This window comes from Passer domesticus, chromosome 19 (genome assembly GCF_036417665.1).
Source record: "Passer domesticus isolate bPasDom1 chromosome 19, bPasDom1.hap1, whole genome shotgun sequence".
In the NCBI taxonomy this organism is placed as follows: domain Eukaryota; kingdom Metazoa; phylum Chordata; class Aves; order Passeriformes; family Passeridae; genus Passer; species Passer domesticus.
The window spans coordinates 11,675,719-11,700,443 of record NC_087492.1 but is presented as its reverse complement, the minus strand read 5'-3'; the positions used below and the strand labels follow the sequence as shown (position 1 = coordinate 11,700,443).

General features: G+C 50.1%; 1 protein-coding gene across 1 annotated transcript in view; it reads right to left on the bottom strand.

Annotated features, from left to right (window-relative positions):
• GALNT17 (polypeptide N-acetylgalactosaminyltransferase 17) overlaps positions 1-23,815 on the bottom strand; it is a 212,985-nt gene extending 189,170 nt beyond the window's left edge. Inside the window, exon 1 of the mRNA XM_064394841.1 lies at positions 23,173-23,815. Within this exon, the coding sequence (XP_064250911.1) occupies positions 23,173-23,410 (238 nt within the window). The 5' untranslated portion in view covers positions 23,411-23,815. The remainder of the gene's footprint in view (positions 1-23,172) is intronic.
• Positions 23,816-24,725: the final 910 nt, after the last annotated feature.

Here is a 24,725-nt window from a genome sequence, read left to right as displayed (position 1 = left end):
TCTCTGGCAGTGTTCAAAAAACCCCATGGATGTGGCACCTGAGGACGCTGTTCGGTGGGGACATGGTGGTGCTCTGGGCTTGATGATCTCCAGGCTTTTTTCCAACATGAACAATTCTATGGTTCCAAAGCATTTGTGGTCAAAATCTCCCACATGTGCTACAAAAGAGCATCCCTTAGTTAAACTCCTAGAAACAGCTCTCTGGACTTGGTACAAGGATACACAACATCTTTCCACACATTATTTCCTGCCTCCAGCTGGGCCTGTCTGCACCTGGATCCAAACTGAGCCTCTGATCCACCTTAATTTGGGTCCTGTAGATTCCTGGGATTCCATGGAAGGGCAAACACGGGGGCTCAGGCAGCTCCAGCTGATCCAACACAAGGAGTTCACACTGTGTGAACCCCTCTGCCACATCACCCTGCAGAGGCTCAGAACAGCACCTCCAGGCTCTGCCCTTCCAAAAGGCTCCCAAGAAACTCATTACAAATTCACAGCTGCAGCTGACCCCCATTAGGAAGTGGTTTATTAAATTAAAACATCAATCCCAGAAAGAGATGTTTGCTTAACAGACGTAAACGATTTGGAGACCTCGTGCTGCAGGGCATGAAATAAAATCAAAGTGTGGCAAAGCCCAGGGAATTAAGCCATAAAGGGAAAGCAGTGGGAGGGATGCAGGGACCTCTTGCCAAAGGGAAGCTGCTTATCACAGGCTTGGTACAGAAAGAGCCCAGAAATGCAACATGTAGACAACAAAAACCTCAGCAATTACCAAGGCATACTTGAACAACAGGTACTAATGACATTTGAAAAGCTAAAAAGCCTGATTTTACAGCCCCTAAGTGGAGATTTGCTGTCTGACAGCCTTCCCTGTTTCCTTCTGTACAGAACTGGGTACATTGTTTACCATTATAAATTACTAACTTATTTAAACAAAGAGATTGCATTTTTTTTAAACACAGAGGTTCCAAGATGTTCAAGTGGAAATCAAATCCTATCCCTGCTGACCACCACTGCTGCCATCTTTTACCACTGCTGCACACCAGGCTACACAGCAACAAAACCAGCCAAAACCACAAAACCTAACAAAAAAAATCAAACTCCACCCTAAATAATCAACATGCTCCTTACCACCTCACCTCCAAACCCAGAGAGGATTTTGGACACTGCTGCATCCCAGATCTTTCACTTCAGTTCCTCTTGGAGGTCTGTGTGTTCCAGCTGTCAGTTTTCACCCTTCAGGAAGGCTCAGCTGCCAGTGCCCTTTCCCTGCACAGGGGACACTGAGTGGTGTCAGTCCCCCCTGCTGGCCCTGGGATCTCTGGGGAACACCAGTCCCACTGTTTCTTTGGGAGGTCACATCAGCAAGGTCCCATCCAGCTGCACCAGGTGCAGTTCAGACCATTTAAAGGGCAGAAACACCACACAATGATTTCTTCTCACAATCCAAACTTGCTCCTCCTTTTGCTCCTAAGAGAGATGTTCTCTCTGGCACCAGCTTCTTCCAGAGTAAAGCCTTTAAAAATGCCCTCCCTTCTTCCAGAGGTCCGGGTGAAACAGCCTGCCCAGAAGCCCCAGCCTGCACAGCCCAGTGGCTCTGACCCTTTGGAAGTGGCTGCATCCAACCCTTCTCCTCACCAAGATAAGGTGTCTCAGTCATTTTGTGACTATGCATCCCACGGCTTCAGAAGGTGTGAAGTCTCATTAATATGTACCCAAGGAAAGGCTGAGTGCTCTGGCAGGCAGCCGGGGCTGCAGGCAGCAGTGCTCCCAGCCCAGGGGAGCTGCAGGAGCTTTACAGGAGCTTCACTGGAGCAAGAGGAAGGGAATCAAAAGGTTCAGTGATGCAGAAGCTCCATATGCAACAGCACAAATTGTCAGTCCACACATATTAAGAAAAACATCTAGTTAATTAATTTCCTGAAGAAAAGATGATTTCCAGGGCTTTTCAGGGCCTGGCACTCTCGGAGCTGCACTCCCACAACAGACGGGCACGGAACACGCTCAGTTTGCACACAAGGGCCCATCTGTTCCTCTCCCACAGCTGCATCCAAGAGCTCCACTGGCTGGATTTGCACTGCCACCCCCACGGGAATGTCTTTATCCTATGGCTCAGACGAGCATGTCTCAAAAAGGACACTGTCATCATCCCTGCTCAACTGTTTGTGCATTTTGTCTCCCTGGGGCTGAGCCCTGCCAGCTCCCCAGCCCTGAGGACAGAACTCTGGGCATTCAGCAGCAGCTTCATTTGTCCAGTGCCATCCACACGGAGCAGCTGATAACAGGAATGCTTTAGGTTTTAAAGCCCAGGCTTAATCCTTGTATTTTATAATCTCACCACAGAGCAGAACAACTGAACTGAGTGATGGTGAGAGGCAAAGGACCTGCTGACCCACAGCGAGGGTTCAGATGTGGGGGTTCTTCATTCAGATGTGTGTCACACCCTAGGAGAGACCTCACCAGTGCCTCAGAGTCCAGCTGTGACATGGAAGCAGCTCCAGTGTCCCACAGTGCCCCAGGTACCTTTGATCCCAGATTGCTGTGCTGGCACTGCTGGCTGAGGGTCACAAACACTTGGAATAGGCTCCCACTCACCCAAAGCCACCATCCACAGCAAACTGCCTTCAGCTCCAGGCAAGAGGCTACAATCCTAAAATCTAAGCTGTCCTTCACCACCTATTTGAAGACAGCTCTATAACAACAAAGGATAAACCAGCTTTCAGCTTCGATTCTCTCTGTAGGTATTCCCCAGTCTGTACCAATCCCCAAGCCCTGTTTTCAGGACAGAGTTAATCCTGCCATGAGCCAGAGTCACTTCTTCCCTCTCTCTTCTCAAGGGGTTTTCTGTTGAGTAGAAAACATTCTGTTTTGGGAACTGGCAAGCTTTGGATATTTGGGAATATCCTGCCTTTCCCAACCTCTCCTTGCCCTCACTGCAGTGAACCTGAACAGCTTCTTGGACCCTTCTCTGGGCAGGGCAGACACTACCAGTGTAACAATATTTTGCCTGCAGATGTTTTCACCGGGTGCAAGCTCATTGCATCCCACCAGGGCACTCCTGAATACACAGAGCTACAGAGCTTCCCTGCAGGAATTACTGCTTCCCACTCCATCCTCCTGCGGGCTCTGACAGCCCTGGCAGGTTAACACCAGACTGATGAGCAGACAAAAGCCCCACCCTGGGAGCAGCAGGGGTTATCTCTGCATCCTGGAGCATCAATCCTCTGCAGCTTAGGCTGGGGCTGGCTCGTGCAGAGGTTCTGCAGCCCCGAGAGGGGCTCAGGGTGACAACCTGGCCCTGACCGTCACCTGACAGCACGGGGACTGGGGCCAGCACTGAGGGCAGAGAGTCCCCAGTGCTGAAGCCCACCCTGAAACTCCAGTCATGGACATCAAACACTCCCCTGCACTTTACACCCCTCTAACAGAGCACCCAGGGCTATGCCTGAACGACTTCATTGGTATTTCTTAATTATGTAATTCTCTAAGTGCTGTGCAAAAATTAGATTTTTAACAGAACTTACTTGTTTTACTGTTCAATCAAATGACAGAATGTCTAGGGAAGGCATTGTCTTGTTTGCTCTCCAACAGTTGAGCAGATTAAAGTGAGCTTTTAAAAATATTATATCAAAATAAATCTTTCTGAAAGGAATCATTAAATTCCTCCCATAGACAGCACTTGTTTTAATGCCACAGAAGGAGGCTGTAAAAGGTTTTCCATTTCTGTTTGGGTTGTTTACACTCTCCAGTGTCAGGACAAGCAGATCTGAAGTGCATCCTATCGACACACACATTAAATACAACTGCTCCCAAAAATAAATCACAGCTTTGCTGCTGTCTGGCATCAGCAGCAGAGTCCAGCACGTGGGACTGGAAAAGCTGCAAGGACCCCTGAGCAAGAGAAGAGCTGAGGATGGAGACTGGCATCAGGACAGACCTGCAGAGTTCTGCCCAGAGAGAGCCTCCAAACTTCCACAAGGTGCACACTCAGAGAAAAGGGGGGAAGTCCCTCTGCAACCCCACTGACCACAGGTAAGACACATCCTCTGGGGTGCAGCTCCTGAGAACTCCAGAAATCCTGATGGTGATAACAACTGATGGCCTAGAGTTCCGCAAGTGGCTCAAGTCTGTGTCATTCTGGGCTCGGGTTTCAGAGTTTACTTTGATTTTCTGAGGCTCTACAGACCCTGTTAAGCAGCAAAAGGACTTGGAACACCTTCCAGCCTTTCCTTCTAGACAGGAAAGATGGTGGGACAAGGAGGCACTGAAGCCATTCAGGTTCATTTCCATGAGACACTGTCCTGTCCATCTGAGCCCTGGACCACTTTAAGAGCTGGAGTTAACAGCAATTCCTGCATCACTACCAGGAGTTACAGGTACAGGAATGTCTTTGCATGTCCAGCAATTACTGGTGCCATTTTGCTGATGTCTGGCCCAAACATCCCACTCTTATTTCAGACATCTTTCCCACCAGACTGCTGGGTGCAGCTCTGGGCAGCTCCAGTTAAAACCAAACAGAGAGAGAGAAAAAAAAATGTAGCAACACAAAGTAAGAGGACAGCAAGATTTTTTTATAGATGAGAAAATAAACTGGGACTTTCCATCCTGGGGAAAAGGCAGGTGAGCTCAAGGACAGGTGAACTCTGCAATGCTGAATAGAAAAAAAACCCCACCAAGACAGAGTTCCTCATTGAACCTCCCCAGAAGTTCACACATTTTCACAGAATCCCAGAATAGCTGGGGTTGGAAGGGACCTCTGGAGACCACCCAGAGCAGGTGGGTTTGGAATGTCTATAAAGACTCCACCACCTCCCTGGGCAGCTGTTCCAGAGTTCTGCCACCCTCCATGGAAAGAAGTTCTTCATCCCATTGAGGTTTCCTCTCTGCATTGAGCCAATAAACTCATTTTTTACAAATGTTACTTAAAGCAGGCCACAGATTTCCTCCAGACTTCACAGATTTGCTGTTCCTAGTGAAGGATGGAAGTTTAGAGGAGCTGAGTTTTGACTCAGAGAAACAGAAATGTTATTTAAAAGCAACAGGGGACAGTAATTGCACAGAACAAAGTTGTTACAGGAGCACTAATGGCCCGAGGTGACTGTGAACAGGCTATTTTCACCAGTGCTTAATTTTTAACTTCGTTCCCAGATCCTACCGAATTCCTGAGGGGCTTTGTTAACTCGGCATATGGCTCCAGTGAAGCCCAGCAACCCACAAGGCAGGTGTTTTCAGGCTAACACAAGCAGTCACACGTTCTTGCTAAATATTTGTCCCTCTGCAGGGTAGGCAAAGAAAACTTTTTAGTGCTTCTCTGCCTAAATGAACAAATCTTCATCTCTACATAAACACCTTCAGCTCAGAGCAGACTGTCCCAGCCAGCAGCTCCAGCCAGCAGCCTGGACACTCAGGACATCACCCTGGAAAAGCAGGAGTGTCCATCAGTTCTGGGCCTGGGAAAGCTCAGATCATCACGGTTTCTTACAATGCCTGAGCTGCACCAGCTCTGGATTTAAAAATTATTTTGCAGGTGATGCAAGTGGAGCTAAGACACAAGCCCAGGGAGCAGCACTGGCAGGGCACAGCAGCCCTCAGCACCTGAGTGAGGGGTGGTCACAAACCCACAGGGACAGGAACATCAGCTCTTAGGGTACAAAGGATGCACTTCCATGGCTGGTGTGACCATGGTCACTCTGATCCAGATGCACATCAGCCAACCTGGCCCAGTGGAAGGTGTCCCTGCCCACAGCAGGAGGACCCCAGGGCTGAGGGGCTTTAGGTCCCTTTGTCCCCAAACTCCCTGTGAGGATTCTGTGACCCAATGACTTCACCCCAAGGGCAATGGCCAGGGATAGCAGTGGCCTTGCAGACACTGCTCTAAAGGGTTAGGTCCCCCACTAGGGTGGCACCTGAGCCCAGTCAGAGACAGGTTATCACAAAGAGAACACATTTTACAGAGAACAGGCCACAAAGCCCACACCCACCCAGGCTGTGTCCATTGGATGGCACACACATGACTCCCTGTGTCACCTGGCTGCCAAACCAGGAGTGTGCAAAACCAGGAGCAAATACACCTCACCACCCATCTGCTGCTCCAGCCCATCCCCTGGGGCACCCCTGGATCTCAGTGCCCTTTGGCCATCCCCCACAGGGATGTTCTTGTGCTCTGAACATGACACTCAAGACCCCAAAGTGAGGTGCCTGCTCCCCTTTATTTAAGTGAGGCAACCTGGCAGATTTCCCACAAGGCGAAGCCAAGATAAGCATTCCCTAAATTCCCAAAAGTGTGAATGGTGTCACCTCCCCAGAGCCTCCAACGTCAGACACAGGAGATCCTTATGGGACAAACGGTGCTTGCTCAGCTCCACATTCTCTGTCACTGCCAGGTGAGTGTCAGGAGAGGGCTCAGCCAGGGGAGCTGACACAGACACTTGGATATTATATAAATAAATAAAGAGCCCACTTGCAGCCCCACTCGCTCCCCCTCTCCCTTTAAGTAGGTCACTCTGCCTGCTATGGAAATCAGCTCATCTTCAAAGCAGGTTTGTTCGTCTCCTTATCTCCTTAATGTAAGGAAAGTGCAGAGCATTGTCAGAGCAAAGGGTGATTTCAGACTAATTTAATTTATTTCTGTCACGGGTATAAATATGAAAGTGTCCGTACTTGTGAGAAAAACCAACCTGAGGCACAGAAATGAAGGACAGCTGGAAGGTGCCTGCCCTCCAGGTAGTTCTGAATGTGGCCCACAGCTACAAGCCCTGACAGGTAACACAATGCAAATGGAATACAAAGGCTCTTCGTGACCTAGCAAGGGGAAGAAGGAAGAAAAAAAAAAACCTCTTGAATTAGACTGAAAAAGCTCAAGGGACTCACATGAGAGAAGCCCAGCTTACATCAATTTCAGCCTGAAAATTAGGCCCTACCTTTTTATTACGTTAGCCTAGCACAGAGCATTCCAATTGGTTCTGGCAATTAACGAAGCTCAGGAGCAAAGCCTGATCCTAACCCTGCTGAAATCCCTGCAAAGAGCAGAGCTTACACCTGCAATGATGGAACCAGAGTTCCTTGGGTTTTCCCAGCCTCTCCACACAAAGGGATACAGGCAGGGGCCACTCCTCAGAAAAACATACAGGTTGGGCTGCAGTTTTAAACCCTACCAGTGCTTTCACAGAATCCTGGAATGCTTTGGGTTGGATGGGACCTTAAAGCTCATCCCATTCCACCCCTGCCATGGGCAGGGATACTTTACACTGTCCCAGGCTGCTCCCAGCCCTGTCCAACCTGGCCTTGGGCACTGCCAGGGATCCAGGGGCAGCCCCAGCTGCTCTGGGCACCCTGTGCCAGGGCCTGCCCACCCTCCCAGGGAACAATTCCTCATTCCCAATATCCCATCCAGCCCTGCCCTCTGTCCATTTGAAGCCATTCCCTGTGTCCTGTCCCTCCATCCCTTGTCCCCAGTCCCTCTCCAGCTCTCCTGGAGCCCCTTTAGGCTCTGGAAGGGCTCTGAGCTCTCCCTGGAGCTTCTCCTCTCCAGGTGAGCACCCCCAGCTCTCCCAGCCTGGCTTCACAGAACAGGCAATATCCAAGGAACAACGAAATTCCTGAGCTGTGCCCATGAACTCACAGAACATGTTCCTGCTGCTCCCAATTCCAGCCCTGGTCACTGAACAGGTGACAAGGGACACCTGGGGAGCCAAGCTCTGCTCCAAGGCTGGGCACCCCAGGCTGCTCCTGCCCAGCTCCTTTTGGGAAGCTCTGGGAGCCTGGCAGGACTGAGTGTGCAGAGTGCAGGAAATGCAACCAAAGGCAGGAAAAGGAATCCCAGTGCTCACAGGAGGCAAATACTGGAAAGGTTTTATGTAGTGACATCTAAAAAAGAAGTCAAAGAAAATGAACCACAAAAAATTCATTATTACTTGAATGCCCCTATCAGCAATTTGTCATAAAAAATAAATTAAAATCAGCATTTTAAAACTCAAGTAAAAAGGAGGTTCCTTAGACTGGAAAAGCTTTTGCCTTATGCACCTCTGAAGATAATCGCCTGTACAAGCTCCTGACACAGCACATGAGCAAACTTCTCCTGACTCCCAATTGTGCAACTTCAGCCTGTTCTTTTGCTCCATTGATCCAGGCAGAAGATTCCTGGATCAGCTTTTTTTCCCCCTCCCCAACTTCTTGAGTTTCAGCTCTTAAGGCTTTAAGCCAAGGCTCAGCATGAGGTGTGAAAACTGCCAAGGAAGGAGCAGGTAAGAAAGGGAAAATATCTCTTCCTGTTCTAATACTTTTGGAAGAGGGACTGGGGGGGTTACAGGTCAGATTCTGCCTCCAAGAGCAGCAACATTTTGCTCTCTAGACTGCAGGAAGGGAGCCTGGGGCTAAAATCAGCAGGAAATTATCTCAGTTCAAGGTTCCCACAGCAGGTGTGTGCAGGATCACACCCAATGCTCAGCACGAGGACATGCAGCACATCCCACCCCTGGCACCACAGCCCCTTCTGCCAAGTCACAGAATTCTTTCACAGGATGTCAGGTGGAGGGAGTGTACTCCAAGTTTTCACCCACACTCAAGCTTCCTTAAGAGTTTAAGGTTTTAGTTCAAGACTTGAGTCCACCCAACCCCAAAGCTTTGCCCTGGGCCAAGCTCATAAGCCCTGTTGCTGCCTGGGCACACCTGACAAAAACTAAATTTAAAAAAAAAAAAAAAAACAAACAAAAAAAAAAAAAAACAAAAAAAAAAAAAAAAAAAAAACCATAATTGCAATAAGCCTGGAGGCTTCCGAATTTGGAAAGAGCATGATTAATATTAATATGTATGATTTCATAGTAGGCAGAAACACAGAAAAGAGACAGCGCTGTGACTTAAGCCCCAGAATCAACTGGGATTTTGGCAGCACATGCTGGAGAAGACAGTAGCAGCTGTCAAGTCACAGCTGAAGTTGCCTCGAGTGAAGGTGATTGAGAAATGGGATTTAGAAAAAAAACAAAACAAGTAAAATACAAGGTAAAATAACACGCAAAGGGAACAGGCAGCTGAGCTAACAGGCTAGCCTTGCTTGCAGAGCATCCCAATAGTTCTGAGTTGCTCATTTCCTTCTTCCTTCAAATACAGCCCCAGCCCAACTCACACTTTACGAGTGGGGTTTTTTCCAATCACTTCTCAGGCATTCTCAGCTCTGTGCAGGGAAGTCACTCACACAATAAGGCTGTGGGGGGGTGATCCTGGCTGGGCACCCTGGGCCCACCCAGCCCCTCTGTCACTGCCCTGCTCAGCTGGGCAGGGCACACAGGACACAGGGAAAGGCTCTGCCTGGGATAAGGGCAGGGAGGGATCAAGGGATCCCTCCAGGTGCTCCAAGGGCAAACAGACTCAGCTGGGGGAAATCAGTTTCATTTATCACCCATCAGATCAGAGGAGGAAACTGAGAAATCAACCCAAATCTTAAAACACCTTCTCCAAACCCCTCCTTTCTTCCCAGGCTCATCTTCACTCCTGATTTGTTCTCCCTCCTCTCCAAAGGCTCAGGGGGATGGGAATCACACATTGTCCCTGCTGCTCCTTCCTCCAGAGGGCTTGGACTCCTCACCCTCTGCCCCAGCCCGGGGTCCCTCCCAGGGGAGAGTTCTCCAGGAACTGCCCCAGTGTGGGTCCCTTTATCCATGGGCTCAGTCCTTCCATGGGCTCAGGCCTTCAGGAATTGCTCCAGTGTGAATCCCATTTCCCATGGGCTCAGTCCTTCAGGAGCTGCCCCAGGGATCCCATTCCCACGGGCTCAGTCCTTCAGGAGCTGCCCCAGGGATCCCATTCCCACGGGCTCAGTCCTTCAGGAGCTGCCCCAGGGATCCCATTCCCATGGGCTCAGTCCTTCAGGAGCTGCCCCAGGGATCCCATTCCCATGGGCTCAGTCCTTCAGGAGCTGCCCCAGTGAGGTCCCTCCCATGGGGTCACAAGTCCTTCCAGCAAATCTGTTCCAGGTGGGCTCCTCTCTCCATGGATCCACAGCCCCTGCCAGGACTCTGCTCCAGCAGGGGCTTCCCACGGGGTCACAGCCTCTTCAGGCCCCCCTGCTCTGCCCTGGGCTCCTCCTGGGGCTGCAGGGGATCTCTGCTCCCCCCTGGATCTCCCTGGGAACCGCTGGCTGCTGTTGGCTCCCTTGGACATGGAGGAAGTTCCCAGCAGCTCCCACAGAAGCCACCCTGGCAGCCCCAGTCTTGCCCTGCAAACCTCACACAAGCTCAGTGTCCTCACAACATCTGTAGGAGCCGTAAATGAGATCACCTGTCCCATCCACCTGTCCCTTGGAGCAGCAAAATGAGCCATGCACAAACCACTCTGATCTTTTCATTCCCACAGTCTCCTTTAAGAAGCTGCTGCCCAGGCTGTGACCTCTCAAACAGACACGCTTCCCCTATTATAAAACTGCCAGAAAATCCCAAGGATTTAAAACCACAAACAAACAGAGCAGTACATCCCCAATCACAAGGGACCCCACAGCAGCCACCCCTGGGCACACCCTCACTGACTCACAGGAGTTTACAACACACAACAATGCTCACAGAAAGCTTCTGTGTTCTCCAGCACTGCCCCTCTGCCTCTTCTAGTTCTGCTTCCACTGGAGGCCTGGACATCAAAAACCTCCTAATAAGGAACAGTCTGAGGTGAGCTCTTCCTGACAGCTTCCAAAAGTCACCAATAATACACAATACTTCTTTAAAAAAAAAGTCACCAGCAGTTAGCTTGAAACTAAAACAGCTGCAGCATTTAAAATATCTACTGCAAATGCAAACTACTTCGGAACATCATAATTAGTAAATGGCAAATATTAGGAGTTATGGGAAGAGGGATCGTTAAACCAGACTTTAATAGCCCAGCATCTCTTCAATTCCATATGAAAACCTAGTCAGCACACACTTGCAGCATTAAACCCACATTAAGAAACAAACTGCTTCATTTCTGGAGTTGTAAAAACAAAGGTTAAATATCTGCTTCAGCACAAACCCTGTAATTTTTCCACAGCAACTCTATTGTTTTGCTTTGCACAGCTAATAACACCTGCCCTGCTTTGCACCCACTCATCTCCTGAGCGAGGCGCACACTGGAATCACCACACCAGAACAAACTTCAGGGACTACATTTGCCACTAAGGCTTCTGGAAGCACCTCTCCCTTTAGTTATACTTCATATACATAAAGTAGTGAATTGAAAAGACACTTTTTTTGCAGCAAACCCTTTTTCCACTACTTGTAACAAAATAAGCAGCTGCACACATTCAAATATTCCTGAAGCAAACCAGAGATGCCCCCAGGACTGCGGCTCCTTGCCTGGACACCCTGTCCCATCCCCTGCCCCCTCCCTCAGTTCCATAGGTCCCCACCCATCTCAGCCTCCTCATCTGCCCCCTTCTCTGCTCCTATGATTTCTCAGCTCCAGTTTGAGCTGCCAGTTCAACCACTCCTCTCATTTTCCCTTTATAGCCACTTTTGTCCCTCCATGAGGACAATGGTGCCTGTTCTTGGTACATGAACAGGGAATGGGCATGGCCCCAAGGCTGCCAGAGCTCCAGGAGCTCCCAGGGATGCCCAGGCTGGGATTGTTGGGGTGTCTGTGCAGGGACAGGAGCTGGACTGGGTGATGATCCTTGAGGATCCCTTCCAGCTCAGGACATTCTGTGATTCTTCTCACACATCTTTCCCAGAAACATGTGGACCAGTTTGATGTCACTAAAGACAAACATGATCTTGACAATATCCGACCATCTCAGTCTAACTGGAAAAATTATAAACAAATTAAAGCACTTTCTCATGCTGGAAAAGTCTGGCAGCCTCAGAACAAAATGATACCAGAAGTGTCTCCACCCAGGTCTGTAGCTTTGGAGTAAATATGGATATCCAAATCAAATGTCTTTGGAATTTCAGGAATTGGAGCTGGGTATTTCTGGATATGCAGAGCTGGACATTCAAGGGAATTCCAGGATTTTCCAAACAGCTGCACAAAGGCATAAATTATGCTGAAGGCCTCCAATGTGATGTCTAAGTTTTATTCCTTCCTGTTCTCTGTCCCCACTTCAGCCTGGCTGGCAGCCCTAATTTGCAAGGTCTGGTGCTGCTCTCAGATCAAACAGACAGCATCAGTAGGAAGGAAAATTCGTGGAAGGGACAAAGCATTAATTAGTACTTGGAAGTTGAGCAACTTACTAGGAAAAGACTGATAAAAGTGTAAAATCCCATTTCACTGCCTAGCCCCTTTCATGTCTGTCAGAACAGTGATTAAACTCCCCCCAGAAAGTCAGTATTGATTCAGTGCTTGATCCAAAGGAAACTCAAGTCAATATGACCTGACCCCACAACTCCTCCCATGTCAGGCACTGAAAAAGGCAGGAACTACCTCCAGACACTCCTGACAGGAGGTTTGAGGGGCACCTGCCCCTCCATAAATCACCTGCATGATGCACCTCACTCACTGTCCCCTTCTAACAGCACTGAGCAAACAGCCCCACATGTGAACCATTCCCCTTCATGCCAGAGAGAGCAGCTCCCTCATCCCATGGGGTAAATCAATCATTTATTTCTCCTCAGACTGCAGGTTTGTTCCTGACTTCCACCTGAGGGGCCTGAAAACCAGACTGGCACTTTATCTGAAGAGCTCCTGTCACACCAGCAGCACCTGCTCCTCCAAACTGAAATTCTGGTTCCCCCAGCTTCCCACAACCAGGGTCCCTCTGTGTGTCCCTTTAATAATTGCTTTATTTATTGTTGGGGTGTCTTGTGCAGGGCCGTGGGCTGGGCTGGATGATCCTTGTGAGCCCCTTCCAGCTCAGCATATTCTGTGACTCTATTATTTTCATTTTCTATTTCATTTTCCCTTCACAGAAATCATCATCAGTTAATAAAGATTTAAACCAAGAGGAGTTTGAAATCCAAAAGCGATGGGGAATTAACACAACTTTAAGTCTAATTCTCCCTCCACCCAATCTTCTGCCCCATTCTGCATGATTTGTATTAAGTGTTTTGGGAACAGCCTGTTTCTCACTGGTTTACAGCACTGAATATCAGGGACAGGAACCAGCCTGGGCCACTGGGCAAGGTCCTAAGGGAGGGGGAATCACTTCATCCAGGCTCCAGCCCAGCCCTTGGAACCGAGCCCAGGAGCTGCCCCTGCCCAGGAGGCAGAACTTCTGCCCTGGGCACTGCCCAGCCCTGAACAGGCTGCCCAGGGAGGGGCTGGAGTCTCCCTCAGCAGGGATCCTGCAGAGCCCTCTGGGCACAATGCTGTGCCCTGTGCTCTGGGATGGCCCTGCCTGAGCTGGGAGCTGGCACCAGGGACCCTCTGCGCTCCCCTCCAGCCTGAGCCACTCTGTGGGATTCCCTGAGGAGGAAGCAGCACACCCAGCATCTCTACTGCCTCACTTTTGCTGTTCCCACCTCTGTGATGCCAGTTCCAAGTATCTTCAAATAACCAAAACTTGTCTGCAAGGTTTTCTTTGTTCTCATATCATTCCCCACATAAAAACCTCATCTCTTCCTGTCCTTGAGACATCCCTTCAGTACTACATAAGGAAACATAAATCCCTAACTTACATATTTTTTCTAATATTATTCTGTGTGACTGGTAGAGCATCACACAAAACATCAGAGTTCAAACTGAGCCCCAAGCCTTTCCTGCTGGATCCTGCTGCCCTCAGTGGTGCCACCAGTCCCTCCTGATGACAACAGCAACAACTTCCAGCAAACTGAAATCCCACATTATGGTGTTTGGGCTACACTTAGTAAGGGGTAAGGTACGACGTGGTTTACACCAGGATAATGGTGTAAATAATGGTTATTACTGTTATTGTCTTGTCAGTGCCAAGAGGAAACACTGCAATAAAATCCAGAGAACAGGGGGTTTATGTTTCCAGCTATTTAAAGCATTCAGTGTTCCAGCCTACCTCTCTGAAGGCGGCAAATACTAAAAAACACACAAAGGTCAACAAAAATTTAAAATCCAATAATGAAATATAAGCGAGCTTTAAAATTCATTAAATGGCTTTTCACTTTTTTATTCTCCTCCTCTGCTTTGTGTTTGTAAAGTGTCATCAAGCAACTGCTTTGGAAGAATTAGCAGTAATTTTGTGCAAATGTGAGTGCCCTCATGATTTCATTTAAAGTGCAATATAGGTAAAGACCCACAAAGAGATTCTAATTGTTATTTAAAAAGTAACCTTCTCAGTTTACCTTTATGCTCTGAGAGGCAGGCCAACCATGGCAGGCCATTACCCTACCCAAAATACTGCATAAGCTAATGAAGATCAAAACTAAGGTTAAGTAAATTCTGACAAGCAGCAGGCAAGAAACCTTGTGTGGCTCTCTGAGGCTCTGCAGCTCCAGGAAACACCCAGAATAACTCAGCTGGGACTCTGCTGGTATCAATCCACTCTTGATTTCTCTCTTGTAATGGCTTTCTGCTTTCTGTTTTTTTCTTTTTTCTCACTTAGACACCAAGGAACAGCAATCTGCATTTCCAGGGCCCACCAACACAGAAAGGGCCCTGCTGTTCCATAGAGGAGACAGGAGCAAAGGAAGTCCTGTATCCCTTTTGGGTGCTGGGGAATGCAGTCAGAGGGATCAAGGATGCTCAGAGGCAGCACATGGCAGAGCCCAGCTCTTTCCAGCCTGAGCTTTCCCTTCCAGAGCCAGGAAGGTGCTGTGGGCACTCTCACCTCAAACCATGGGAAGTGACACAAGACCAAAGGGCTTTAAACTGACAATGGCAGGGTTACATGGGATATTGGGAAGGAATTCTTCAGGTTAGCCAGAGCAGCTGTGGCTGCTCCTGGGTCTCTGGCAGTGCCCAAGGCCAGCTGGATGGGGCTTGGAGCAGCCTGGGACAGTGGAAGGTGTCCCTGCCCTTGGCAGGCATGGCACTGGATGGGCTTTAAGGTTCTTTCCATCCCAGCCCAGTCTGTGATTTTAAGTCAGTTCCACTTGCACATAATAAGGGTACTAAAGGGGAGAGGGACCAAGGATTCCCCTTCCCTCCTGATCATCCCATGCTGACACACCACACCGGTGGTTTTACTGCTCTGGAATGAAATCCCTTTGTGCTCCATGACCCACCAGCTGTGAGGGAGATGTGCTGACTGACTATGTGTGACACAGCCCCAGAGCTCCAGAGATCTCTCATTTTCCCTGTCAGCAGGAAGGATGGTGCTCCTGCACAGCAGCCTGGGTCACAGAGCCCAGGGAGATCCTTTTTTTAACAAATCCATTAAAGCAGAGTTCTCAGATTACTCCCACAGTAGAGAGCCGGTGATGCTGTCAGTGTTTCCTGTTCCAAGGCAGAACAAGTGCTGGGACATGGCAGACAGCCCTTGGCATGGCTCTCTGGGGTATCAGGGATCAGAGTGACTCCCAGGGAGGAATCCCTGGGAGGGCAGGATCACAGAACTGGGATTCATTACACAGCGAGCACCGAGTATCGGATTTTAAAAAGGAAAATGCAAACTGTGATTTTTATCCAACTCACCAGGAATTTTCTTCCTTTTTCAGGAAACTGCATCCCCCCCGAGGACCCGAGCAGCAGAGCCCTGAGCTGCACCCAGAGCAGGCTGTGATGGCTCAGCACAGCCCTCTCCTCACAGTTTTACGTCTCATTGCATCATTCCTGCATTATTTTTAGATAACCGTCAGGGGATGTCAGAATGTGGGTCGATAGCTATTAGATTTATAGGCAGAAATAGCAAGGCTTGTAGCTATAAGGTGTAAAGCATTCAACAATTTCTAGAACAAATCTGACCGTGGGGACTGGGGGCTGGAAAATACAGTTGCTTGTACTCCCAGAACTGTTTAGGAAAAATAATCTCCGTGCTGCTCCGATACATTTCTGGAGTTGAATCACTGCTGTTGACTCACAGGAGGGTCAATACTCCGAGTATTCAGCTTGAACAGCCCTTTGCAGACTTTGATAAGGACATCTTACCAAAAATAAGCCTCTCCTTTAAATGTAATCTATCAGCATGCAGAATGCCCTCAGCTACACCCCAGAGCTCAGGCGTGTCTGAGGAGCTGGGAAGCGGCAGCCTGCCAGCAACATCTGGAGCAGATGTTCCATTTTAGGCAAAGATTAGTGGCGTGAATGACAAAATTAGTAAAACCTCCTTGGTTACCTGAGCAGGCTCATTTCCCTTTGCTGTTGTTAACAGGTGGGTTTCTCACAGGCTGCATTTTCTGATCAGCAACACTCCTGCTCTCTGCCAGGAGAGGATAAGGAGGGAGGATGGCCTAGAATGGACCAGAAGATTCCCCAAAATCCAGGCACATGGACAGCACATGCCTAAAGCCAACTTCATCCATCACTCCTGCCTGGTCAAGAGGGGAGATCTCCAAGACAGCAAGCACAGGACTGCTCCTCAGCAATTCCTGCTGCCATCCCAAAGGGCTTGGGGTATCCAGGATGCTTTGGGAGCCCAGCAAGGAAAACACCATGAGGCTGGTCTTCCCCTCTGGAGTGGCAGCTGGAAGCCTCCAGGCACTGAAACACCTCTACATGCCCATGCTTCTCCAAATAAATCCAACTCCAAGTGTCTTTCCCTGGAGACACAATGGGACACTCCTGATCCAGGCTGAGGCTCACAAGCAGGACTATTATTCACATAATTACAGCACCTTCCTGGGTGTTTCGTATCCCTGGGGAGATATTTCTCATAGCTGCACAACTAAAAAGGCAGTGTAAATCTAACGTACCTCTGTGAATTCTACCAGCCAGGGAAGGTTGTTTCTCCATTCAGAGAGGCCTGAATTAATATGCAAAACTGAAACACCACTGTTGTCACTGTATTCTGGTCACTGCTGTTGCATCCCATGCATCCTGCGTTGTCTCTGCATGACAAATGTGTTACTGGCTTATTACTTATTCATTGTCAATGTCAGGGAATATTTGGATCATGATGCCAAACAACCATCAAACCCCACAATTATCTATCAGTTCCTTGTCAGATGGGTTGCAAACTAAATGTCACATTAACGTCTGAGCTTCCAGATGCTTCCAAATGTCTTTCTTAAGCTTCACCTTTTAACTCTATTATTTCTCTAAGAAGTACTTCCTTTATTCATTCCTTGATCAGTATCAAACCAAATTCTCAGGAACCTGCTAAGAATAATTTACAGGCAGCAGCTTTCAGGTGCCTTGAACCTGTGCAGACCTCTCTCCTGCTGTGAGAAAGTTTAGGCTGAGAACTTCTAAAAGCAGGTACTGAATGCATCATTTTCATTATTCCTAATAAAGAATATGGAAACCAAATCTGTTTGGTATATCCTAAATGTTAAAGTGGCAATTTTCATTAAGTTGCTATGTAATATGTAAAGGCCATCCTACATAATACAGTTATTTTCAACTTCAGAAACATCCTGGCAGTGGGACAGACAGGGAAGGAGCATCCCAGCTGCTGTGTGACAACCACAAGTGACCACAGCAGCTACATCCCCATTGTGCTATCCCTTATCTCCACATCATCATTTCCTATACCAAAGGATTTCACCCACCAAGGCTCTGCTCATATAAAGAACTATTTTAGCTCAATAACATCATTATAGTTTGAGCCCTTCTGCCTACAAACAGCTTTCCCTTCTCTCAATTATTTACACTTAGTTATTTATCTTAATCAGGGAATTTCTTAGCATTTAAGTTAATATATTACCTACCTGTTAAAACCTTAATATTACCAGCCTGTGGGTGTAGTCCTATTACATTCGCCTAAATGCTGATAAAACCACTTTTAGTCTGCCTTATTTACATATATAATTTCTATACTCAGTGGTTAGCTAAGTTTGTAATGTGTTTGGAGGATGATAAGTGTTAGAGCAGATAAGCATTATCTTATCCTTATGGGAAGCAAATCCACGTATCTCCAAAGTGTTTTAAGTTAATTAAGTGCCACTTTACAAGGATAGCAACACCGTGCTGAGGGCTGTGGTTCAGTGTCGGCCTCCATGTCCATATGCAACCCTCCCAAAGTTAATTTCCTAATTGGATAAGCAGATGAGAGCACAGCCAGAACACAGGAGGCTGCTGGCATGCACGTGGCCATACCTCAGCATGTTCACATTATTCCATGTGCAAAAGCACAGATGCAGGCTGCTTTAAAAAATGAGCACAGGCTTATTTCACCCCCAAGGAATGTAAAGTTCCTTTTCAACATTAACATTTGGTAAAAGCAGCAGTTTAATCTGTGCATTTCTTTAGCACAGGGGAAGAAGCCCTCTCTGTTCACCCTTTTTCTGGCCAGCTTCACTTCAGGACTCCTTTATCACTGTTCTCTCTTTACAACAATTTGCAAATAGCTTTAAGTCTCCCTGATCTTATACATCAAGTTGGACAGGGCTTGGAGCACCCTGGGATGGTGGATGGCAGAAGGCTGGAACTGGATGGTCTTTAGGGTGCCTTCCAACCCAAACCATTCTGTTGAGAGACCACAAAATAAAATTTAACAGAAGAGCTCTGGATGAGTCAGCAGTGCCCTTCTGTTCCCTGTCTTACCAATATTTAGCTTGAAGTTCAGACTTTTGGTACCATTTTTCCACAGTGCCAAGTAGATGCCACATCATTCCTGTCACGTTGGCTTCCAGGCAGCCGAGCACGTACTGGAGTCAGCTGCTGCTGTGACTCCACTCCTATCCAGCAGCACCCAAAGCACCAGAGAGGGAGTTTCCAGCCTTCACACTGCTTGGAGGCTTTACTCCAAGAGCCAGACCTCTGCTGGACACAGAGGCTAGAAGGTGGCTGCCTGGGAGGTTCCCCAGGTCCCCAGTGAGCAGCACAGGTGATCTGCTCACACCTTTTCCAGATGCTCAGACAGGGCAGGTACAGGGGATGGCTGTACCCAGGTTTTATTGAGAGTTCTCTCCCTCCTGCAATCCCTATTTTCCAGTGGCAGCACCATTTACTGACCATCCCACTGAGAGGGTCTCACAGTACCTTTGGACACTGGACACAATCACCAGCTCTCCTCAAGCCATGTCACTCACCCTCCAGCCAGCGGGATGTTCAAAGCTTGGACCCACCTTTGCTGTCTCTGGGTCCTACAAATGCCCAATTTCTCAAATTCCTCATAGTCATCAATGGGTTCCTAGACTAACTCCAGAGGAATGAGATGAGCTAATGAGAAGACTTTGCCCAGTACTTCCTAGGAAGCAGCACATGGCTCCTGAAAATGCTGAATGCTCCCTTCTGAGTCTCTGCTCCCTTCAGCTCCTCACCTGGTCACACAGCACAAAAACCCACTCTTTGTAAACACAAACTGAAAAGTTCATTTGTGCAAATCTCCATAAAGTTGGAAATAAGCTAGATCACAATTTGTACTCATGTAAATGTCAGCACATAAAAAACCAGGCTTGGATCAAAAAGACAAGTTGTAGTTAACACCCAGAGTAAAATGCACACATTCATTTCTGACCTTCATTAGCTTTCTCTGGACATCTGCTGGACAAGAGAATTCCATCCATAAAAGAGACTGCAGAAATTAAAAATCCTCTGAACTCCCAGATCAGTGCCTACACGTACAAAGCCCTCCATCCCAAAGGGCACCCTCAGACCTCTGTGTGTGGGAGCCATCAATTAGAGCAGCAAAGAGCAAACCCCACACAACCTGTGCAACGAGTTCAAGAGCAATAATCAACTTCTAGAAAGAACAAAGCAAATGTACAGATTGGGCCACCTTTGGGACAGCTCTTCTTGCCTAGAGAGGAGTAAGAGGGAGCTTGCTGTTATTTCCAGAACAGCATGGCAGAGAAGCACCATTCAGACAGAAGGATTGTGTCAAATCCCTCCTTTCCAAGAGCCAAAGCAGTGATGTTTACCTTGTTTTTATGGCCAACCTTTACAGAGATAAATAAATACATACACATAAAACATGAGGGCTGCTGTAGCACTGAGAGCTGTTATTTCCAATATGTTTTACACTACATGACTCACAAACCAAACCCACAGCAATGGTATGATCAGATTGGTGATTGCTCATTTTATCTGTACAGAATGGAGCTTTTCAAGACATTCAGGTTTTTAAAGATGGCTTCAACTCTCACTGAAATCCAGCCAAGTCCTATAATGCAGGAGAAATCCATAGCTGGCTGCACCCAGAGTGGGTTGTAGCTTCTCTCTTTGGCTAAACATTTCCCAATGCTCTGTGAGGTGCAGGCTTTCCACTTCCTGCCCTATATATAATACTTTTGTCTAAGGTTGAAAGGTGAAGCTGGGTGTGTCAGAGCTGGGGCAGCTCTGCTGTTCATGGGGCAGTTTTCTTTATCTCTCCCACAGCCAATCCTCCCTCCAGGAGATCTCTGCTGTCCATGGCCACTGAGTGTCCCTGCAGGGCTGATCAAATTCCAGCATCCCATGGGGAGATGCTCCGCCCAGGGCAGGAGCCAAGCATTCCTACCTGGATCCAATCTGAGCCTGGAACAGCACAGCAGCCTTTGCCCACTGCATTGCCAGAGGAGCAGCTTTCTTCTGCCCTGCATTCCCAGAGGAAGAGCAGGCCCATCTGCAGCAGCCCTGGAGCTGCAGAGCAAAACTCCCCCCTTGTGCAGGATCCCTGCTCCAGCAGAAGCACAGCTGGCACTGCAGGAGGGCTGAGCCCCCATGGGATGGGACTGTGCCACCACCCTGCCCACAGGAGCTCAGCTCCTCTTCTGACTCTGGGGTTAGTTTTTTTTTTGTTGTTGTTCTTTTGGGGTTTTTTTTGTACTGTTGAATTTGTAGGTTTGGTTGTCCTAATACAGAACTGTTATTCCAACTCCCATATCTTTGCCTGAGGGCCCCTCATTTTCAAAATTATAATAATTCAGAGGGAGGGGATTTACATTTTCCATTTCAAGAGAGGCTCCTGCCTTCCTTAGCAGACACCTGTCTTTTCAAACCAAGACAACTTTATTCCATGATTTTGTAGCTGCTAAACCACAGGTCAGATTTCAAGTGAAATGTGACCTTTGAGAGCCAAAAGAGAATTCTCATCTCTCAGTGTGTCATTGGTCAGGGAGCTTGGCCCAGAGCTGAAGTGGGGTTTGTGAGGTACCAGTACAAAACTACCTGCAAGAAAATCAAAGAGAAATGGTGAGCAAATGCACACTTCCAGCAGACAGGACATTTTAGGTGTTCCTCAAGTGCCCTGGATGAATACTTATCCCAGCACAGAAAATTCCTGGCAGGAGAGTCAATCCAGCTGCTCCTCATCCTCAGCTGTCCCAGTGACCCTGACTGTTTCCTTTCAGTGCTGGTGGGTGGGGATGGCCCCTCCACATCTTGCTGTAAACCCCAGCCCTGCTGAAACACAGCCCACAGCTACCCCTCAGAGCACTGAGCTTCTCTCAAAACCACATGTACCAAATATACACTTGACCCAAAGTTACATAAGCGCCGTGCCAGAGCTATTTTTTAGCCAGACTGATGAGCGCTGCTATAAATCACCCCAGGATGCAGAGGCCAGACAAGATGTCACATTTATGTGCTCAGCTCTCTGCCTGCCCTGAGAAAGCGTTTGTGATATGCCAACATATCTATTCCTTCTCTGCCTCCCCTGGTGTGTAGGTGCATGACTGCTGCTCAGCACTGAGCAGGCTCCAGACAGCGCTGCCCGTGCCCGCAGCAGCCTGGGGACAGCACTGAGCTGTCCCTGCCCTGCAGCCCCTCTCACCAGCCCAAGCCACCACCAAGAGCAGCCCCCAGGGCAGGGCAGAGTGAGGAGCCCCAGATTAACCTCCACAGAAGGGCAGTAAGTGATAACCCCAGCTCACCCTGTGTCTGCAGGGATGGCAGACTGCTGCTTGTCCTATCCTAGTTCAATGTCCTGGAATAAGGGCTCGTATCTAGAGCTGCAGTTATTGCCCAAATAACTGCCTAAATCCTCCTGGAAACTTCTGCCATAGCAGGATCCAGGAGCAGGCAATTTCACAGTCTGATTGCACATAACATTCAACTTCCTACCTTATTCCTTGTTATTCTCATGCTTCTCCTTTGTTTATCACTCACCAGTGCTGCTTCAGCATCTCACAGTGCCAGGCACAGACAGGACAGGTTTCTCATGCAAGTAGGAATATCAGTAACACTTTCCTCCTCAGCTGAGTGCTTCAGTGCTGTCCCTAAAGCCACTGCCTGAGCAAAGTGCTCCTGGAAAGCCACGCTGCATCCCTGCACCTGCCTCTCCTCCTGGGTGCAAAGTGACACCAGCTACAGCTCAGGCTCAGCACCAAGACACAGCACACACCAGCTCCTGGTTCGGCACAGCACAGAATGGGGCATGAGCTCTGTGTTCCAAACTTGGAGAGGGAATCACACTGACACTGCCAGAAACATCAACTCTGCTCATTCCACCACACAGAAACTTGCAGGGATTAAAGCTACAGAGATTGGAAGCAATAAGCAAGACCCTTGATTGAAATTACACCCCCAGTTGTGAATCTGTGGGGAACAACTTAAAAAAAATCAGCTTCCACAGTGAGTGTTTTAATTAGATCCCTCACCTGGTTTTCTTACATCTTTACAATGTGTTTCTCCATCCTGCACAGCATCTTTAAAATTCCCTTTCTACATCTCTGAACTACCGAACCTGGTGAGATTTTAATAGAAATCCCTTTTCTGTGCTATAAAGAGAAGCATTACTTGAGATTTCAATTAGCAGTTGTCAGTGCTGAGCCATAGGAAATACTGAATAGTTTGCTTAACTTCTTAGAGAAAGTGCCTTTTGCTTTCTGACCTTCTGCACTCAAATGATGCAACACACTTGAGCCATTTGAAAACTCCTCTTCCAAACCCAGCTCTGCGGGAGTAAAAGCCGTTCCCCCGATCAATACACCCTGCACTGCTCCAGCCCGTGCTCACCCGCCGCACACCCGGCTCGTTTGATGCAGAAATCGTGCCACTGTCATTTTCTGACCGCCGCTATAAATCTGAAAGGCAGCATTCTGTTATTACCATTTCCTTCCATCCTGTGCAAGGTACCCCGAGCTTTACACACACACGGAACTTGGAAATCAGATGCTAAATCGATTCAGTCTGTTGAGACTCCGTTTGCACAACAACAAAGGGGAGAGCAGGAGAGCAGGGGTCCGTCATGCAAACTTCAGGCAAGGCGGGCACCTGCTCCGAGCCTCGATTCACCATCACCGACCCTACCCCGAAGGCATTAAAGAGCAGGAGAACTGTTCCTACCATTCAGCTGCCTGTAGACTATGTCTTCTAGGAGCGAGAGCCTCTTCAGCACTGCATCCTGGATGGAGCTGATGCCGTGGGCTGTCAAGTTGGCCACTTCTGCCCTGGGATGGATGTCATGGTAGGAGTCGCCGCTCTTGGTCGTGATGGGTCTGCACTTGGCCAGGAAGAGGACGAAGCCAGCCACGGCGATCAGGTTTAACACCAGCAAGACTTTGACTCTCCTCAAAGAAGCCATCAAACTTCCCGAGGGGCCCCGCCAGCCGCCGCGCTGCCGGCAGGGCTATGGGAGCGGGCCGGCGGCCGCCCGCCGCTGCGCGCACATCGCGGGGAGGGAGCGCGCCCCGGCCGGCTGGGCTGCCCGCGCGACCGCGGCGGCGAGCGGAGCGGAGCGGAGCGGAGCGGGGCGGGAGGGCGGGCGAGCAGCGGCAGCGCTCGCCCAGGCGCGGAGAGCCCGCTCGGGACTATGACCCCGCAGAGGAGGCGCGGCCGGGGCCGCCCGCCCCGCTCCGCCCGCCGCGCTGCCGCCGCCGCAACTTCATGCCCCGCGCAGGGCGGCCGCGCCGAGGCTGCGGAGCGGCCGCGGGGCCGAGGAGCCCTGCGGCAGCAGCGGCAGCAGCGCCGGCATCAACGCCGGCACCAACGCCCGGCCCCCGCCCGCCTCCCGCCTCCGCCGGCCCGCGGGGGGAGCGGGGCCGCTGCTGCGCGGCGCGGGCCGAGCCGGCGCCCCCTGCGCGGGCGGAGCGGGGCCGGGGGCGGGCGGGGGCGCGGGGCGCCCGCCCCTCACGGCGCCCGGGGAGGGGGCGGCACGGCGGCCGCGGCGGAGCCCCCGCCCCGCGCAGGGGCCGCGCAGGGCCGGCGGCTGCGGCAGAGCCCCCGCGCAGCGCCCGCGCCTGCGGAGAGCGGCCCGGCCGCCGCCACAGCCCGGCATGGCGGCCCGAGCGCGACGCGGGGGCCCGGGGGCTGCGGAGGGGCCGAGCGGGCAGCGCGGCCGGGCATCGACCCCCGGGTCCTGCGGGATGGGGAGCGCCGCGGCCGGGCGGGGATGGGGAGCGCGTGGTGCCGGGGCGCCCGGGCCGTGAGGGGGATGCGGGGTGCGGGCTGCCAGGGCCGTGAGGGCATGAAGAGCACTGGGTGCCGGGGCCGTGAGGGGATGGAGAGCGCTCGGGGCCGGGGCCGTGAGGGGATGGAGAGCCCTCCGGGCCATGAGGGGACAGGGAGCGCTCGGTGCCGGGGCCGTGAGGGGATGAAGAGCGCTCGGGGCCGTGAGGGGATGGAGAGCGCTGGGTGCCAGGACCGTGAGGGGGTTGAGGAGCGCTCGCTGCCGGGGCCGTGAGGGGGTTGAGGAGCGCTCGGTGCCGTGAGGGGACGGGGAGCGCGGGGCTGCAGCGGGCGGAGATGGGTCGCGGTAGCGCGCTCGGGCTGCTCGGTGTCACAGAAAGTTTGAGCCCCCCTCTCCCGGAATCTGCTCCCCGCTTTCACGGATGGCAGGTTTATCGTCCCCCTCGGAACCCTGGCTTTCCCTGCCCCGGCACAGAATGACAAAGGAAGCA